Source organism: Phalacrocorax carbo, chromosome 1 (assembly GCF_963921805.1).
Source record: "Phalacrocorax carbo chromosome 1, bPhaCar2.1, whole genome shotgun sequence".
NCBI lineage: Eukaryota > Metazoa > Chordata > Aves > Suliformes > Phalacrocoracidae > Phalacrocorax > Phalacrocorax carbo.
In genome coordinates, this window is record NC_087513.1 from 196,715,600 (window position 1) to 196,735,728 (window position 20,129).

Consider the following 20,129-nt stretch of genomic DNA (forward strand, 5'->3'; position numbering starts at 1 on the left):
TTCCATGTGTTATTTGTTAATAATGTTTAAAGTAGAAATAATCAATGGATTGAAATTGTTTCAATATTACAATTTTAATTATTCAGGAAAAAAATGTTAATATTCTTACTGCAGAAAAGATAATTGTAATCTGTAAAAGAATACCAGATCTTTTTATCCAAAGTACCAATTCCAAACACATTTAAAACTTTTAACCTTTTTTTTCCTACAAAGTCCGTGTAGTTTCTACACTACACAAACTTAGTGTAGTAGGTGAACAATTTCAGCATGAATCAAGTTGTGTGGAATGTTTTAATTAAATTACAGATGAGTTTTGACAAAAAAAGTCATTCATCATCGAACTGTCTAAAGTCTGTCTTAAAATAAAACTCAGGTACCAAATCATGGAAGTAAATGAAAATGGTCATGGTATTTAAAAACTCCCATTATCGGCACAGTGTAGGGTAGTAATTGAAATATTTTGTGATGAAAATTGTACTGCTTTATTTAGAATTAGATTAAGATTAGGATTAGTTAGATTCTGGCCGTCATGAATCTCTGCCTTAAAACTCTGATCCTTTTTTACATAAAGCTGTTCTATGCCAGTCTAATGCAAGGATCTGCTTTCTGTGGGAAATTTAGAAAACGGTCCTCTTTGGAACCAGGTGACTTTTGGTTGTTGCTGTAATGCATGGCAGCATAACATGGTTTATATTTGTACAGCCATTTCAAAAATACAAACCAGTAAACAATAACCAAAGATGTTTTTCCAGCGCTTTTGATTGAGGCAAGTTTCAGTGTACTCAAATGTAATGGCTGAAGAATAGACTACCCATCAATGCAAAAACTTCATTGAAGCTTTTTATCCAACACTAAGCATTCAGTATTATGAAAATGGAATGATGTTTACCTCCACTGTAACAGTTAGAAAAATAGGTTGCATAACTTCTGTTCTAATAGATACTATCTGAGAAATTTGCTCTGTAAATCTGGTTTGGTTGGTTTGGGTTTTTGTTGTTATTTTTTTGTTTTGTTTTGTTTTATTTTTTAAAGAGCAATCAATTCTGCAGAGCAGTAAGACAATCTCCTTGAAACCTGGGAGTTAAAAGTACTCAGTTCACAAGTGTTCATCATTTGTAAGTTTGAATCCACATTCCAAAATACTTCTTTCTAGTGTTCACTGTAAAGTTCTTGTAGTGTTTAAACGTTGTGGAGTTAATCTGATTGCATATGAGTTCAGAGAATGAGCATGACTGAAACATCTGAAAGAGATTTGTGGAACATTATTTATGGCTTTGTATTTTCAAAATGGCTTAACAAATCTAAACCATGTCTAGTTGCAGTGCAAAAACTAAGAACCAGGCGCTGTGTCCCATTTGGCATTTCCAAAAACAACTTCTGTTTATTGGTGGTGAAATCTTGCCCTTTCAGAGAGCAATTGAGAGAGGTTTAATGTAGAAATTCAGTCTTGAAGGGGGCAAGAATGGATTATTCTGGAAGATGAGAAAAAGAGCCTGAAACTGCTGTGCGGCTCTTGAGGGTTTTAGACTGCTTCCTTTTAATTGCTTTTTTAAAAATTTAGAATGTATTTTTAAGCCATTATCCAACATATAAAAATCTGCTTTTGCTTATGTTGGTTCATCTAAGCTAGTTTTAAGAATCTGATATCAGATTTCTGTATCTGCCATTTAAATACAGATGGATTGAGTAATCTTTTCTGTTCCTGACATTCAGTGATGGCTACAGGAATTACTTGTATCTGTTGTGTATATGTTACAAAGTACTTTGAATAGAAAATCCCAGCTCTCTTACTTTTACAACTTCACAAAAATCCTTTTGGGGGTCACATTTTCTGTCTTTGTTCCCCGACTAATTTCTTGGTATGCCAATGGAAATATGAATCAACATTTTCTTCTCCAGTTTTTTAATTATTTGAAAGAAAAATGAGACCACTTTACCCTCTTTTTAAGGGGGATTGAGGAAGGTAGATGAAACAGAAGGTAAAATTTGTAAAACCATTTCATCCAAATGTTGTTCCATATGAGAACTTCCATTAAGTTTCTTTTTTATGAATAAAGATACTGAGTTTTTCTGTGCAAGAAGGATCTTTCCTGTAACAATTATGCCAACATAGCTCTGCTAGATATTGACGGAAAGAGGGTTTTTTACTGACCTAGAAATGCAGATAAATCGATAAAGCATTTTTGCACTGCTGCATCTATGCTATAGTTTTTGCATATAAGTATTAGGTGGTGTAATTTTTAACACTCCTCCTGAACATAATTACGTGAGAAAAACTTGGTAGTGTAGTCTCAGCTCCTGATTGTCTTCACCATAAAAGCCAGTTGTAGAGGGATTGGTCCTGAACTGCAGTCCTTGATGAGGATCAGTGCTTATGCTTATGGGAAGAGGAGGGGAAAGACGTGGTGTTGTTTTGATTATTAAAACATATGAGCTGTTGAAAACTGGTTTTTAGTAGCACTGCAGGAAAAAGATTTGGTGGGCAGGCTTTCAAAGATGAGAATGCATTATGCATAAGGATGGGTGTCATGCAGATCTGGTCCAACTTATCTTGAAGTTTATAGAAAGCTGGTCTGCTTTCTTTGCATTTTGGATGGTTTTGCTGTTGGGTACTGAGGAGTGAAAAAGCTTGCAAGCTCTTCTGGCAAAAGGAGCAAGTCTTGTGAATTTAGTCCAAAAGCTGACCAAGACAAAAATAGTTGTTCCAAGAAAGTAGCAAGCTTAGTTTTCCTTTCATCCGAAAGATAACAGAAAATCCTTGAGGAAAAATAAAGGAGAGGACTGTGTTAATGGGTTACTCAAGTTGAATTGCTCAGGTAAACTCATGAATTCAAGCTGTATGAAAGTGAGGTAGTAACAGTGCTTAAGCGGACAATCTGGTGCATGTGTACCATTCTGTATCACTATGTTTGTTTAATTTCATTTGCTGAGTGTATGGATATGCGGTAGGTCTGTTGAGCTAAATCATTTTAAGCTTGTGTGTCTTTGGAGGCTCTCTTGAACAAAGACCAGTATTTCAGCTGTTCAAATTTGAATTGACTTCATTTTTCACAGAGATGGAATTACAAAGGCAGTATTGTATTAGCAAGATTACAAGAATAAGCCCACAGATAGTAAACAGTTGTAATGTGTCGTGGTTGCTACACAGCAGTAAGGAGTTAAGCATGCTTTGGGAGACAGGGAATTCTGTTCTTTTAGCCACCATGGCAAACATGCTGAAAAATTCATGCCAAGATCTTAAAGTTACTTAATATAGAAGGATGGAAAAGTGGAACCCAAAGTAGAGCATGTAGTGTTTAAATTTAAAAAATGGAATGGTTATTCAATTAAAATAGTTTTAGCCAAAGCTCTGTTAAGTCTTTCTTTTAGAATGAGGATAACAGTTTGATTCCAGTTTTATCAGAGAGCTCATCTTTCAGGATAAGTAAAATAATCCTGCTGATGTATTTTTTGTTCTTCACTCAGCTGCTTATTAAGGGGCTGTATGAGATTGTACTGGAGCAAGGAGAAAAGTTTCTATTGTCTGAAACAGTACATCTTCCTCAGTACATTCAAGACCTCAGCATATCTGTATGCCTAAAATTCACAGAAACAAACTTTGGGGATGAGTGGTGATCTTTGAAAAACCCTCTGGAGTCTAATTTTAGTTCCCTGAACTTGTAAATTCTAAAATCCCAAAGGTGCTTTGGGAAAAATAAGTGATTGTTCTCTCAATTTAATATAATTTTGGCAATGTTTCTCTGGTGCCAGATTTGCTTGATGTGTGAATTGTGATCACAACACAATCTTTGAGATGGATCAGTAGCACTTTTTTTTCAAAATTTAATCAAAAGAACATTTATGTCTTTCTCCTGTGCCTCTTTGTCAATAGGTATTGTCATAAGAGTTATTTGTAATTTCCTGCTGATTTTAATATGCTCAAACAGTAGAGCTTGATCTTCAGAGCAGAGTAGATCCACATCGTTTGTTTGAAATTCATATGGCTGCAAAAAAGATAAAAAGATTTTCTTGGAGGCTCTTGGTATTACCTACATTTTACTTGATCTGTAGAAGGTGGTACTAAGCCATCTCCTGTACAAAGAGATTTTAGTACATTATTAATGATAATTCTGTGTCCCCCCGAGGAGTTCAATTTAGAATAGGATAGATGCTTGTAGCAGAACATAATGAAGAAACAGGTGAATGCAGAAGCTGCCTTTTCAGCAGTCTTCTCCAGCTGGAGGTCAGCTATTTGCAGTACAGTCAAAAGACGGCAAGACTGTCTTGGGTGGACAGTCTCTAAGTATTTCTCTGAACTGAGAATTAGACCTGCTTCATTTGTTTCTTGAGCAGGGCTGGATGTGACCAGCTCTCCCAGGGAGTGTGCAAAGTCTGTCCACATCGCCAAACCTTGCTGCTCTGTGCCCCAGTGAACTGCAAACTTGGATTTCCCAATTCAGCTGAGGATCTGTGGGACTGTGGTTTACCAAAATGCCAATTAGAAAAGTCTTAGTGCCTTTTGTTCTATTTATTTTGTGTGCCAGCTGAAAGCCTGTGCACTTAACTTCCTCTTATCATCATTTAATATAGCTGAAATATGAAATTGAAAATCCATTATGTGGAAAGAACTGGTTTGACCTTACTGGTAGGAGTGCTCTTGGCTTTAACACTCTTAAATTATAGCTGTGCAAAATATACATATTTGCTGTTGCCAGGCTTTTGGATGTTCAGCATTTTAACACTGACAGATTACAATTTAAGAATTCCCATCCGGTTTTCTCACACTTTACTGTATCCAAAATACAGGTGCCCCTAGAAGTTGTCAGTTTTGTTTAATTCCATACTGCACTACTTCACTAGGAAATGAAAGCCTCCAAAAAGCTGCCAAAACTTGCGGACAGATTTGGTGCTTAATTACAAAATCTGTTCAAAATTCTATAGGTTTTGTTAACACAAGGGTTTCTTGCATGACAACTGAAACTGTGTTATTGGAAACCCACATGTGCTTTAGTTTCAGGATGAAAAGTCATTTAAGTGCATGCCTTACTCTGTGTAAGAGGATGAGAGAAGAGATGTTCATAGCGCCAGGAGAAAAATTGTCCAACCAAAATACTTTTCACCATTTGCAATTTTTTTCTACTTTTGCTTCTTGCCTTAATAGCTTTTCTACATAATTAGGTAGTATTTTGAACAATCTAAATCCAGTATGGAACCTCAAGGTAATTAGTTACTAACATCTTTATTACTATGGATAACTGCCCGTTTATTTTTACTCTAGTAGTCCAAAATCATCATGTAACTTGAAACAGAATTTTTGTATTTGGGAAATGTAGATGCTGGTCTAACAAGGATATGCTGTAGGACAGACTGCCTGTCCAGTGTTCATTTTTCTGCATTGAAATTTAACAGCTGTGCACATTTATGACAGGCAAAATAGTGGGTGTTGTTCTATCCCATTCTTAACCCAGCTAACATTTGTCTTGGAGAAGAGGTTGCAAGCCTCGGCATGCTACTGCATAAAACAGCCGTGCAACTTGAGAGTTTTTGTTATCTGCTTTAACTTCCACAGACTTAATTGATAACATTTTCCTCACTTTTGTGTAACTTCTCTGGAGTTGGGTTTTTATTCTTTGAACATTAACATTGTTTGTCTTGAAGTCATATCATTTGCACAGAATCTAAACATATGTTTCTGCTGTCAGGATCTGTAGACTTTCATGTATTATTTCTTCAACACTTCAACACACTGCAAAAGTGTAGGTATGCTTTTAGACTTTAGTGCAATACCAAACATTTGTATCACATTGTACAACTTGTAGTAACTTTCTTAATATTTTAGCAAGAACACAGTTATTTTAACCATACCTAATATGGTCAGTTAATAAAACTGCTAGCAAAAAAAGAATATGCTTACTAGAAAAAACATCTATTTTCAGGAAGCAGTGGAAGAAGTGTAAGGTCAAGCATTCATATACAGATATTCTTGAAAATCTGGCATTAAAAAGTGTTTTAGGCATCTGGATAGAAAGTCAAAAAGAGTTTGCTTAATGACTTGAAAAATGTCTCTGACTTTCAGCCTGTGATGGCATGGATAATTTTATTGCCATAGATGTGGAGTAAATTCAACTTTGTTAAAAATTTCAAAGGGTAGATATTTACTGTTCAGTATGACCAAACATTTTTATGTAGGTTAGGAAAGAAGGCCTGATGCTGTCCCAGTTGAAGTTATGAAAACCCCACCAGCTCAATGGGAATTACGTGGGCCTCCATGTAAATCTAAGCGAACTATGCTCAAAGACTAACAGGAGACTGGTATAATATCTGCTTTTGAAGGTTAGTCAGGATGACCCGGGAGGACTTTAACTGCCCCATCTGTTCTTTATCTCTAAAGATACTCATAATATTTTTAACAGGCATATAAGGCAACATAGGATCAATTTATAGAAGAACAAACACTGAGACACAGTGATTTCTTGATTGCTATGTAAATTACTGCTGATATCGTAATTGCCCATTTAATGCTTTGTTTAGCAAATGAGATTTCCTTCTTCAATGCAAAGCACTTCAAATATGTTTTTATTACCACCAGGAGCCATTTTTTTGGTCTTCAGCCCTTTCTAGTAGTAATCAATCAATTTACAAATATACAACAATTCTAAATATATTCTGGCTTTTTTTTTATTCAAGCCGCTACCGGAAAACATGGTGTCAAGACTATGTGAATCCAAAAAGGTGTGTGCTGCAGCTGATATGCAACTCCAGGTACGTTCTTTGCATTCTAGTCTCTACTGTCTATCCAGAACTTACAGAGCATATTTTAAGTCTTACAATTTTGCCAAATTTCTGTTTTAATGTAGACACATTATCTAACTGTATGCAAATTAGTGAAAATTAATTAATTTTTATATTAATTTTCATGTTTGGTTTTGTGAATGTATTCTGTGCTGTCTTCTTAAAGTTAAATGTCTAAATCTGTTGGAAAATATAGTGAAAACCACAGCTTTTGAAAATGGTTGGACTATCAGAATTCCCAAATGTGGTTAAAAATTGAGTTCTTAAATTAAAGGAATCATTTAAGGAGAACTTGCAGTAGAGGAAGTATTGCATACCTTTGGATCATTACAGTGCAGCAGGACTGAGATATACAGGCCACCTTAGTAAAATCAAACCAGGTCATTTGTTTACTAGAATGTGATCTGAGCTTCTTGTCTTCTGCAGCTCCACTGTGAAAGCGGCAACTTGTTGCTAGCATCAGAATTGATGGCTGAGCTATAAGGCTGTAAGACTTCTCCCTCACAGTATTAGGAGCAGTAATTAAACTCATAAACCTTTATTTTCTGTGGGTAGATGTGATTAATCAGTCATTCCCATAAACTAATTATCAGTGTTGCTTTTCTTCCAAGGAAGTAAAGGAAATTAGGGTTCTGTCTAAAATGAGTATTCAGGTTTTTTCAGTTCTGCAACAGCAGTTCTGAGATGTGAACAGTAGCATTACCATCCAGCCAAGTTTTTTTTACAGTGGGAGTTTGGCTGCATTTAGTAAGCTACAAGTGTCTGCTGTGTGATTTTGTTTTCTTTGTTTTGCCTTAAGCCAGAAACATATGATTTTTTTCTTTTAACAGTTGGCCTAGTGTTTAGGTGAGATAATTCTGCTAGTACCTTAATAAAGGGTAGTCGTTATTTTTGAGATGTGGAAAGGAACAAATTTAAATACCAGATCTTTGTAATTCTTCTCTTTGAAAAGTGCCCAAATGGTTGCAACCCTGTCTACATATACGAGTTTTGCTGGTTAACTGGAGTTGATTTAAAAGAAAAGCTTAGTTAAATATTTGCAGTTTGCTCTGTGCAGTTATTTATAGTGATTTAAAACTAATCAGAACACTGGCGTGTGGACCTGTAAATGTATATGTGTCAGTTACACTAATCAAAACCAGACTTAACACTGTTTTCAGTGTATACATTTATTTTTCATTGGTTACACTTAACAGTTTTTTGAATTAATGCTTTCAGTGCAGCAGTGGCTGATGTTGGCTGATGTTGGCTCTGCAGGTGTGAACAAGGAGGGTGCTACCTGTATGACATGAAAATAACTGCAACCTCTCTGCAGGTCTGATTTTGAAATGCACACTTCTGGCACTGAAAGGCTCTCATGTAGAGATAGCTGAGAATCCAGAAAGAAAGTGGGCAAGAATATGATGAATTCATATACGAGTATTTTTGGAAAAAACAACCAATTCTGGATTGAAATAAAATTTATACTGAGAATGCTTAGCAGTGGACCTCTGTTCATGAAGTCTACCAACATAGAATAAATTGCCAGTGTACAGACCAGTAACCACCAAAGTGATAATCAAGTGCTTTCACATGTACCTATTCTTTTCTGGTTTGTCTATAACAGCTATGTATAGATCTGACAGATTGCCTTTCAACTTTTAATATTCATCTGCTAGAATCTTGTCAAGGTTTGAGACCAAACTGACAGTGTGGAGGCTAAATGGGCTTGGATCCCAAGAACACTTTAAATCACAGATACTTTAACAAGTGACATGGCTTCTGCCCTGTGGTGGGGGAGATGGCATGCTCCAGAATTAAGCCAAGGAAGGGTCACTGCATCGGTCCCATCGGGTGGACTGTGCAATCCCCCTGCTGCTGTTTGCCCTCAGCTGCTCTTGAGGTCTCTGTAGGGTCTGTCCTGGAGTGACTCCAGACCCCATAGCTTCAGAACCGGGGAGAGATTACCAAATTCTGGTGGGCTCAAATTCCTGTGGGCACCTAATGATTGACTGGTGCTGGCAATGATGCAGTGATTAAGCAGGCTGCTTGTCCTCACATTACTCTTGTGTAACTAATGTTCAACCACTCATGACCCATGCCAAATGACCACAATGCCACACTGAATAATATTATTCATTTCCTACTTCAGCATCATGTTTTTGGAGATTCCAAATGTAATACCCATAGAAGTATGCACTCATTTCAAAAAGACAGGGTGGCAGAGCCATTCTCTTTATTAATTCAGAAAAAAATGCCGCAGAGAAGTTGACTGCATGGTAAATATAAAGTTCATACCTTCCTTTGTAGAAGTGTGTATTGTTACTTATGTGGATTTAAAAGTATAATAATTCATTGAAGGAAAACATATATTTCAATCTGCAGATGCCAAAGTATATATGTACCACTAAGGTATGTACCTGAAAAAACTGTGAATGATGACTCTAATACCTTTCCTTCAGACTTTGGAAAGAGTAAATTCTATATTGATGACTAGATGTAATGTAATCCATATTTGACCTTTAAAAGAAAGAAAAATGCTTACAAATTTTCCAGTGATGGGGAAGATGCCTAAAGGTTCTTTTGTGGTATGTTCAGAAAATAAGTCTTTGGCATGTGAAAATAAGAAATGATGCTGGTTTTTCATCATAACTATAATACCTCTGTGTTTTCTTCCAGCTCATGTAATCAGTTACTCGAGGAAAGATAGGGGAATCCATACATCTTCTCATAAGGCTTTTGCCTTGCAAATTGAGTCCCAGAGTCTTTCAGTCAGTAGTAACTTCACTGGAAAATGCATAACTGTTTACATATTAATGCTATTAAGCTGAGAAGGAGCTAGAAAGAACTGGAATCAAGTGTAACTAATAAATACTAATATCAGTGCAAAATAGAGAGTATGAAGATAGATAACTATTTGATGGCCTTTCAATATTTTTAGGTCTTTTGGGAAATGTGTTTTCCTGAAATTAGAAATAATCTTCTAGCTACTGCTTAATATCAAGTGTTAGCATGCTTCTTGGCAGTATCACCTAAAATCCTGTGGTCCTGGGATGTGTCTCCCTTTCCCATTTCAAAGGCCTGTGTAAACACACAGAACTGTGGTTTGTAGATGGGAATGCTTATGGCTATAAACTTCATCCAAGTTTATTTTCAGGGATGGATTTTTTTTCAACTGTGCTGTCCAGGTGGCCTGGCTCATAGCTTTCTTCCCACGCTTTACATGTGCCAGGATTGGGGGAAAACTTATAGCTGGCTTCAGTGACCCATTTCCCTATCAAAACGTTCGTCTTTAGGCAGTCCATTTCACTGACTTTCAGCTGACATTTCCTCACTGCCTAGCTGTGAGTTGAGCTTTTGCTCCAACTCCCTGACAACAAACTACTTGACTCCAAATTTTACTTTAGAGAGGGTCCACTGCAGTGCAATCTGCTCCATCTTGTGAGGAACACTGAAGAGCAACTGTCAACAGGTCCTAACAGCGCTGGGAGATAGAAAAAAGAGAGTTAAGGCTGGGCTGAAGCAGGATGCGAACATCTGTTGTCAGATGCTGAAGTTTCTTGTGTTTGGTCTGGGTGTTTTGGAGAGGAGAGGGAAGTCTGTGTGAAATGGTTCCTGCAGAGAGAAGAGGGAAGTCTGTGAAATGGTTCCTGCAGAGTCACGTAGGCCTAGGGTGACAGGAGAAAGTGAATTTTCTAGGACTGTTATATCAGGTAATGTTCAGATCTATTCATGGTACTTACTGTTGGTCATCTTCTCAGTGACCCTTGCTACCATAAATACTGTAGCTTTTGTTAAACTTTATTAAAAAATGAACCGGGATTGAAGAGACTAGCTCTGATGATGAAAAGTACAAGCAAAGGCATTGCGAAGCCTCTTTCTCTTCTAAGACAAGAGTAAAAAATATTGTAGTTTTTACAATCTAGCATAGGTTTTTCTTTAGATTTTTAGTTATTCATGTTACCCATATAATGATGGAAAATTTAAAATACCCCTGCAAAGTTTGGTTTTAAAAAATAAAGGACTCATTGTTTGCCGGTTGGTGCAGTGTCTTCATGGATTTATCCTCTGAACAGATATTTGCTGCCTACTCTGGGTTTGTAATGGGTGATGTTAAGTGCTTCCATCTCTTGTTCAGTGTTGCTATCTGGGACACAAAACTTGCAATGTCATTAATGGCTGATTGTGCAGGTTTAGGTCTTACTGACCTCTTTTCTCCTCATTAGCCATGTAGAAAGCAAGCAGGAAATTCAGGAGTAGCTCCTGCAAGTCATGGCTTCTTCACCCTTCTTCTTATAACCCTCAGTTTTTCTTGAAAAAAACCAATTTTCACATTTATAATTTGTCAACAAACACTGTCAAAGGATTTATCAAGGTTAGATGATGGCTTATTCAAACAGAAGAAATATGGTCTTTTAGAAACAGTCACAATTTTGGTGAAAGTATGTGTTGTATCCAGCCCAAATAAAATAAATACTGCATTCTGGTAAACTGTTAAAGGGTTCAGAATGGTTTTATACACAAATTTCATAATAAAGAATCTTTTCAAGGGTTGAGGAGGTTGTGTTATTCAGATTGCATAAAACATCCATTCTCCATGGATGGAGAATACCTCCAAAACCAGCCTTTTCTCCATAAAATTTCTGCATTTCATGTTTTTAATTCCTATAATAGTGTGTTTATCTCATTGGGAATGGTTTTGCAGTGTCCCTGGGAGTGTGACTGGGCCTGAATCTCTAGCCAAATAATTTGCTTCATCCCTTGCACAAAAGCTTTTTGAGGCTCCCTGCAATCGATTTCCCTATGAAATGTGCCTACCACAGGATGTCCTGGCCTGAACTCCTTGGCTTAAATATCTTGATCCACCAAACTACTAAAAAATATCTTGTGTTGCACAGCAACACAGAAGAAGAAAAGTCCTCTTCTTCTGTCTTTCCTGCACTTCCACAGAATACAAAATCTTCATATTAAAAAAAATGCTGCAATTTTTTTCAGTGACGGCACACACTGAGCCTTGGCACTGACTTCTGTCCATGCCTATTTCGTGTTTGCTGTTAAAGTGCCAGATACTCAGCTTTGCTATCTTTGCTTGAAAAGTCTTTTTATTGGTGCTGCTTTCCTGATCTCCAAACACCTCAGTAATTTAGTGATGCACCCTTGTTCTGCTGTAGTTCACATTCTTCTGCACAAAAATTGCCTACGAACCAGCTCTTACCTCTGGCAAAGTACTCTCCTGGTGCAGTGTGATCTCAGGCTAAGCTTAACACTGCAGCGATTTATTGCTCTGATTGTGAGAGCTAAAATAAAGGAAGCATCTGTCTTAGTACTACTCTATTCGAGTCCATTAGCAGAAACTCAGGGGCATCAGCAGCTCTGTGTGCAGCTGCCAATGTTCACTGCCTGGGCCGTAACTTGCCCCTGCAGGTGTGATGTGTTCTCGTGGCTGCATGGACACATCTTGGAACAGCTTGTTTTGCTCTCAGATAACTTCAGGACTTTTTACTAAATTTATTTAAAAATACTCTTTTTGGAAAGGTGAATTGCTGGAGAGCTTTAGGGACAGATCTTAATTTTATTAAAAAATGCAGGCGATTTAGTACAGCCAGTGTTCTCAGTGACCTGATCATGGTTTTTTGATAGGTCATGATGGTGGTGGTTGGTTTACCCCAAAAAACATTTCTCTCCTTGTGTGTCTTACTAAAAATAGAAGATTTAGAAACCCATAGGTATTTAAACTCTTCCCTCACCTCATTCTCTCTCTCCTGTTCTTTTCTATGTCTTCTTTGGTTGTCAAATGCCAATGCCATGTGCCAAAGACAAACATGTTTATTTTACCTCTTCAGGTATTTTATGCTGCCTTGGACCAAATCTACCATGGAAAACATCCTCTAAAAAAGTCAACCACAGAAATTTTAAGTGAAACACAGGAGAAATTTTATGGATTGCCATATGTACCTAATACAGTGAGTAGAAACATACTAACTGTATAAGCTATACATTTTCTTTGATTGCATATTAATACCCCTACCTCTCCCTGCCTCTTGCCCCACACACCCACATGCTTAATGTTGTACTATTACATTGAAAGAGTTTTCTTTCTTTCAGCCACTTTACCCAGAGAGTAGGGTGTTGGAAATTTTCAGATAAAAATAAAAAATTTAATTAATGTACCCGTTTTTCTACAGGTGTGGTCTTGTCATGCTGAACTTGCTTACTTTTTCTTTTATTTTCTTATTAAGGAAGTCACAGGAAACAATACATTGGAAAGAGGGTTTATTCTAGCTTTGCAAAGGACTGTTTGTAAAAGGCAAGAACGCTGTGCTGCGTGTTGGTGTTTGTGTACTGTCAGTGTCAGCATGTGAGAGCAAGTCAGTGTGAAGTAGGCCTTGGAAGTGAGTTTTTCTCACTGTAGTGCTGTAACTTTTGGCACACCGCTTATTTATCCTTTCGTGTGGTGTCTGCAAGTGTTAAAGCCTTGAGTTCTACTGAGCTACATAATTTTGATCTTCATTATGACCAGTCACGCACTTGTTCTGTACTTCCTGTGACATCCAAAGATACAGTTTGCATAGATGATAGTCACAGAATTTCCTAGGCTGTCTGGAGCTGAATTCCCAGCTGGAGCATGGCCTGAATCACTGTTTGACGCTTTGATCAGCAGACCCAGATGCTTTCTCTGCTTTCCGCTTCTCAGGAAACGTACATTTCTTCTTAGCAAAAATGTGACTTTTATTCTTCAAGAAGGGTATTAGGAGATCCATGCTTCAGCCCTTTCTTCATTGAAACTGTACTGCTTCTGCTGGCCTGGCAAAGCCAGAGAAGTGGAAGCAAGGTGTCGTCAGAGTACGATGTCTGACTTCTTAACATTTTTATGAGTGTTGTTTTACACCATTTCTCTGCAGGTGTTAATCATCCAGTGAACGGAACATTTCCCCCTGCTTTGAAAGTTAGCCGGCATTTTTTGTTCCTTTTAAAATACTTTTTATTTAGCTGTTACCTTCAAAAGAGTGTAACATCTTCTAATAAGCATAGCCTCAGTATGAAGAGGAACAGCAAGTTTAGGCCTGGAACTTTATCCCAGCAAAACATACTGTGAACTTGTAATTTTGTCTTTTGTCAGAATGTCTATGAATTCTATTGAATTTATTAAATGTAGAATTAGTGTGTTTAGTCAAGAACTGTAATACAATTTGAATTTCAGTAAAACTTAGTGAAAAATGACATTAGAAGAGCATTAGCCCTCTTAATGTCTGTAATTTGGCTTGCTGTCCTTTGCTGCACTTTCTTCTGAACTTAAGGTATATCTTCAGTTTAATTTGTAGTCTGGATTAAAAAAAAATCTTGACAGTATAAGGTTTTTTTTATTTTTGAGTGAAGAGAGTATATTGCTTCCTTTCATTTAATTTCAGAGCTAGACACTGAAATATAGTACAAGAGACCAGCTTTTTGGCTGGTCATTTGGCTAGGTATATATATAGCTATTTGAATGTTACCTGCTCTCTATAGGTTTAGATTCAATTACGAATTGCTTAGACAGGCTTGTATATCGTAAGTTAGTGGTGTTGGGTAAAAGTAATTCTTCCTTAGTGAAGATCTTAACTGCATTAATGTGTTTTTTTGTAGTAGCATTGTCTTTCAGGGCTGCACAGACATCCATTATTATCTTCTCCTGAAAAAACTTAATTCCCTCTTACTGCTCTTGACAGGCGAGTAAATGTCCTCTGAATGTACTTGGGCTTCAATCTCGTTGTGCAGACTCGTTTTATGAAGTAGAGCCACAGCATATATCTTCAGCAGATGGACTTCTGTCTTTTTGAGGCACAGCTCAGATAACAGGACAATTCGTATGCATCTTTTTGTTACAGTACTTTCAAAATGAGGCACATAAACTACACCTAATAAGTAAATGCTGCTGTACATATGTGGCAATACCTATTTTAAGGTAAACCAAAGCATCATTCTCAGCAAATATTGTGTCTTATGCGCCAACAGTAGGAGGGATGGTGGGAAGAAAATCCTGTCAAATCCTGTATTTGCCATTCAAATAGGTTTTACAGGCATTGGGGCAGCTGGCACTGCATGCAGTAGTATTTACATTGACTGCATTGACACAGATGGTCGCAGAAGCTAGTGCCGCATGCAAGGAAGAATATAGCAGGCTGTAGACACGTGGGAGAGCAGAGAAACAGCACTCCATGAGACTTTGTTTTCTTGAAGAATGCAAATATCTATTTCTGGCTAGCCATTGCTTATCTGTTGAAAAGTACACAGGGTTTGCTACTGGCTCCTGGAGGACAAAATTCTGCTGGGATTTCTTTGCTCTATTACCGTATCCAGAAGCTGACGACTGCCAGGCAGGGGGCAAGGAAATGTATCTGCCTGTTTTTATAGTGTCTGGTGGTTTTGTTGCCAGAGGAGATTTGTGTTACTGAGTTTGGAAAATGAATAGAAATTTTGTGCAGGCTGGATTCTTGGGCCCTTGTGATGCCTTTAAAAAGCAGTAAGTCGTCTTTTTGACTCTTCTAAGAAAGCAAGATAAACCAAATAATAATGACCACATGCTTTCCTGCCATTTCTTCTGAACGTCCTTGGTGTCAAAATCTGTGTGCTGTGGGGAATTCAGTACTCTGCTTTTACTCCAAACTTTTCTTCAAATCATAGCTTGTTTCTCATCTCTTGTGAAGCCAGTTTCCATTTACTGTGGCCTGCCTTGCAATTGATAACACAGTCTGCTTTTAGAGTATCTGCCTATGTCTCTTCTACCTTTTTCTCCAGGATGCCCAGAGAGACTTTTTAAAAAGTATCAGGTGAACCTTTATCAGCTTGAGACATGATCGAAGTTTCTCCCCATGATCTGTTGCTTAGTCCCCTGTCTGTCCCCCAAGTTCAGACTTGAAACTACTTTCCTTTGAGACAGTCATCAAAACTTAATGATATGCCATTGTTACTCCTGTGCCAAGCATAATAATTCCTATCTCCTGCTGTGGGTTTCGGTTCAATATTGTAACAAAAACTGAGACATAGGGTAAACAGGCTCTGCAGCGATAGTGGGGATTGCAGGCTCCTGCAGTTACAGGAAAGAGCTCCCAATAATGAGGTTGTTTTACAATAAACTCCAGCTGCCCAAGTCATCATACCTGAATTTTCTTTGTGAAATATTGAATCAGCTTGAATTATTGATTCTTATTTCCAGAAAATTATTGTGGACTTACATATTAATTGTCTGTCCATCACACTAACCTTTCTTCATAATAATCTGGAAGTGTGGTGGGAGATGCTGGTTTGACTTGTGACTGTGAGGAAAAAAATGATTTTGAAGAGCAAGGCACAGTGAATCTGGGTTCTTTTTTAGATTGCTGCCAGATAGTCACTTTTGCATTTTTTAAAATTATGTGGCCTTCTGATAAGCTTTTCTTCCAGAGAAGAATTCATGGAAGAATTTCGGGTATGGTACTTGAATACAAAGTGCAATGTAGGAATTAACCTGCACACATTATTATAATTACATTTGATAGGAGGGAACATGTTGGTATGTAGGGAGCCTTTTGATATTTTTTGGAACACTAAATAATGTGCTATATACCTTTTTGTTCTAGCATGTTAAGTACATACTAGTTCAGAAGGACCACCTCTACTGGTGGCCTGAAATTTACTGCAGGTTACAGGTTTAATTATGCTTATATACTTTGGTCCAGAGTGCAGGTTTCTTTGGCAGTATGAGAACTTCTTAATGGCCTATGGTTGCTAGTGATTGGAGAGACCAAAACACCTGTGAGACCAAAATACGTTAGCCAGCCAAGTTTGCCAACAGAAAACAAGGCAGCTATTGTTATAGATACCCTAGAGGGAAGAAGTATATGAAAAATGGTGTATCACCAATGTGGTTGTTAGTCTTCTTCCTGCAGCTGGGAGGACTTTGCCCAGACAGGGATCCTGATCTTGGAAGGCTCCACCTAGGTCCTTGTCTTAACTTGCTGGCGTTGTGTCTGTCATGTTCCTGACAAAGGAAATCAAAGGATGAGATGAAACCTCACATTTGGAGTGCTTCCTCAAGGAGGCTGTCAGGCACTGCAGGAAGACACGGCTTGTCATGGGTGCCGAGAACACAAAGATTTTATTAACAGGGCACATATAAAGGCATCTGGGAGGTTGGTCAGCTGAGGAGAAGTTGGTGTTACTGGACAGGAGAACTAGCTTCTCTGCAGAGAGAAAATAGTTTCTGCATCACACATTGTCACCAAGTGCCCAAGCCCCCTTTTTATTTTGTTGAAGAACACTTGAGAGCCCAAGAGCAGCTGTATGCCTCCTTTTCCTTCTTAGGAGCCTTTTCTTAGGAGTTTGAAGGTGACCTGACCTCATGCTTAGTTGTGTTAGGTAAGCCAGAGGCCAAAAATGGAGACAATGTGGTTTCTGAAGTTCTGTATCAGTCTTGTACTGGTCATGATCACTGTCAATAGTGGTGCTGCAGTGAAGAATCATAGAATCATAAAGGTTGGAAAACACCTCGAGGATCATCAAGTCCAACCATCAACTCAACACGACCATGTGTCCTAAACCGTGCCCTGAAGTGCCACGTCTACATGTTTTTTGAACACCTCCACGGAAGGTGACTCCACCACCTCTCTGGGCAGCCTGTTCCAGTGCCTGACCGCTCTTTCAGTGAAGATATTTTTCCTACTAACCAATCTAAACCTCCCCTGATACACCTTGAGGCCATATGGGTAGGAGGGTATCATTTTTAATAGGCCTGTTCCTCAGCCTACTAAGGGCTGTCTGGCAGTGTGAGTGAAGTATCTTGTTACTGAATCTGCCATATGTGTCACTGTGGCATCTGTTGTCTTAGGATTTCTTGTTATGTCTTTGGAGTGACTACTAATGTGTAGTTATAACTCTGGTCCTGTATAACATTTCATGTGAATATCAGTAACACTACATAAAAAGAACAAATAGACTGAGCAAGCGATGAGGCAGCTGTCTTAAAATAAATAAGTGATAACCCTTAACCTCTGAAGGTAAAAGTGATTTTGAATTCTGAAAACTTTACTCAAGTGGTGAACATAAATCTTGAAATTTGGCATGGAAGGCTAAGCAGTGGCTGCCTATTAAATGTCAAACTGTGATTTCACTTTGTATTTATTTTTTCTGAAATCTTCCCAAATTTGTCTTAGATTTATGAAGTTAAACTAATGTAACCATAGAACCTAAGCAAAACTGAAAGCTAGATTAAAGGAAATGAAAAGGAACAGCTAAAAGGTAGAATTGGTGCCGTTGGCAAAGAGCTTTTAAATGACCGATACTGGGTTGTGGATGAAGGAATAGAATTTATGGTGCTAATCAATAGGATGCTGAAAAGAACCGAGGGGGAGAAAAAGCCTATATGTTTGAATGTCTGAGAAAAGGAGGTTATTAGAAAAGTAGAAGCCTTATGAAAGTGTGAAAAATAAAGGCCAGGATAAGCTCTAATGAGCCAAAAGTAAAATTGTGGAAGTTTCAGGCAGCTTAAATACCAAAAACATCAACAATGATTAAAAAAAATGCATCAGAAAGAGCAAGGCTGCCAGATATTTGCTGGAACTGGAAAATAGTTAAGTATGATGATTCAAAAGGCATTATGTAGTTATCAGAGAGACTGAACCAAAGACACTGAACCAAAGACATAAACTATCCTGATGCCAAAAAGATTTGGTAATAGGGGACCAAGCCCTTTAAAGACCTTATTAAGATCACAAAAAATAGAAATCTTGATATGACTAGAGATAATTACTAAAAGAATACAAGAATTCAGAGCAAAAAAGGCTAGAAATGCTGAGTTGCAAAATGCAAGTAGTGAAGGTAATAAAGTTCCATAACTGCTGAAGAAATAAGAGGAGGGTGGGGAGAGAACAACAACAAATGTCAGAGAAAGCAGAAATAGTCCATGCCTCTGGCTCGGTGTTTTTTAAAAAATAAGTGAATTTTGATTCAGTAAGTAATGCATATAATTTTTGAGATGGATAGAAACACAACTGAGATTAAGGAATGAAAGAGAGGGAATAATTATATTAGATGTAGTAAGGTTGTCAGAATATTTAAGTTTGCCAAAGCAGTTACTGACCTGGAGGAATTACCACTCACAAACTTGTGATAAAGTGGTAGCGCTACTATGATAAGTATTCTTATGAAGGGAGGAGAACTTAGGAATCGTAGGCTAATCATTCAGACTTTGTCACTCAAGAAGTCGTAGAACCAATTATTAAGCAGCTCCTAAGTACCTTAAGGACAATTGAGTGAGCAGAATAACCACAGTTTTGTTAAGAATCATCTGAGAAGAAAAAATCCTCTTTTCTTCTTGAGAAATTGATTGACCTTGGGACTAGGAAGGAAGTGGTTGATAGCATAACTCTAGACTTAGCAAGCTTTCTGACACTTGCAAATCATAATTCTACAAGCAAACTGTGGAGTTATGGCTGAGGCAACATGTAGAAAACATGCTGACAGAGCAGCTGAAACCTTAGTTTCAGACTGGGATATTTAAGTGGAAGTCATCAGGGGTCTGTCCAGGAATGACTACAGTTCTGTTTTTTTGTTAATAATTTGGATGAGAATTTATTTATAATATTTATAGGTGCTCCTTCAGTTGACAAAGATTGCAGAAACTGTGAAAAGTAGAATTTAAATGATCCAGAGAATTTGGATCCAAAGTAGTTGGATGACTGTGTCAAGCAAGTGGGGCAGAAGACTAGCTTGGCTGAACAGGGAACTCTTCGTGGAGCTCAGGAGAAAGAAACTTTATGATCTCTGGAAGAAAGGTCACGCTTTGCAGGAAGAGCACAGAGCTGTGGTTCATTTATGCATGGAGAAGGCACAAAAGGCCAAAGCTCGATTAGAGTTGAAACTGGCCAGTGTCATTTCAGATAACAAGAAGAGCTTTTTTAAAACATGTTAATAGCAAGAGGAAGAAGACGTTGGACTGATACTCACTGAAGATGGACATCTGACTAATAGGGATGAAGAAAAAGCAGAGGCATTCAATGCATTTTTTGTCTCAGCCTTTAATAATACTGATAGACCTTGGGCTGCCCAGTCCCCTGAGTCAGAGGACCAAGAGTATGGGCCCAGCGACTTTCCATTTGTGGACTCTGAAATTGTAAGGGACCAGCTGTAACAGCTGAATGTTTGCAAGTCCATGCAGCATGATGGGATTCTTCCCAGAGTACTGAAGGAGCTAGCAGATGTTATGGCAAGACCCCTCTGGATCATCTACCAAAGGTCTTGGGAATCTGGGGAGGTCCCTGCTAACTGGGAGCTAGCCAATGTTATTCCAATTTACAAGAAGGGCAAGAGGGAAGACCCAGGGAACTACAGACCTGTTCATCTAACCTCAGTTCCTGGGAAAAATA

The 20,129-nt window shown here is 37.9% G+C and overlaps 1 protein-coding gene across 2 annotated transcripts in view; it reads left to right on the plus strand.

Annotated features, from left to right (window-relative positions):
* Positions 1 to 20,129, plus strand: part of MIPEP (mitochondrial intermediate peptidase) — a 78,764-nt gene that overhangs the window by 37,939 nt on the left and 20,696 nt on the right. For both annotated transcript variants that reach the window (XM_064441140.1, XM_064441141.1), the window contains exons 15-16: positions 6,667 to 6,741; positions 12,594 to 12,713. In XM_064441140.1, the coding sequence (XP_064297210.1) occupies positions 6,667 to 6,741; positions 12,594 to 12,713 (195 nt within the window). The remainder of the gene's footprint in view (positions 1 to 6,666; positions 6,742 to 12,593; positions 12,714 to 20,129) is intronic.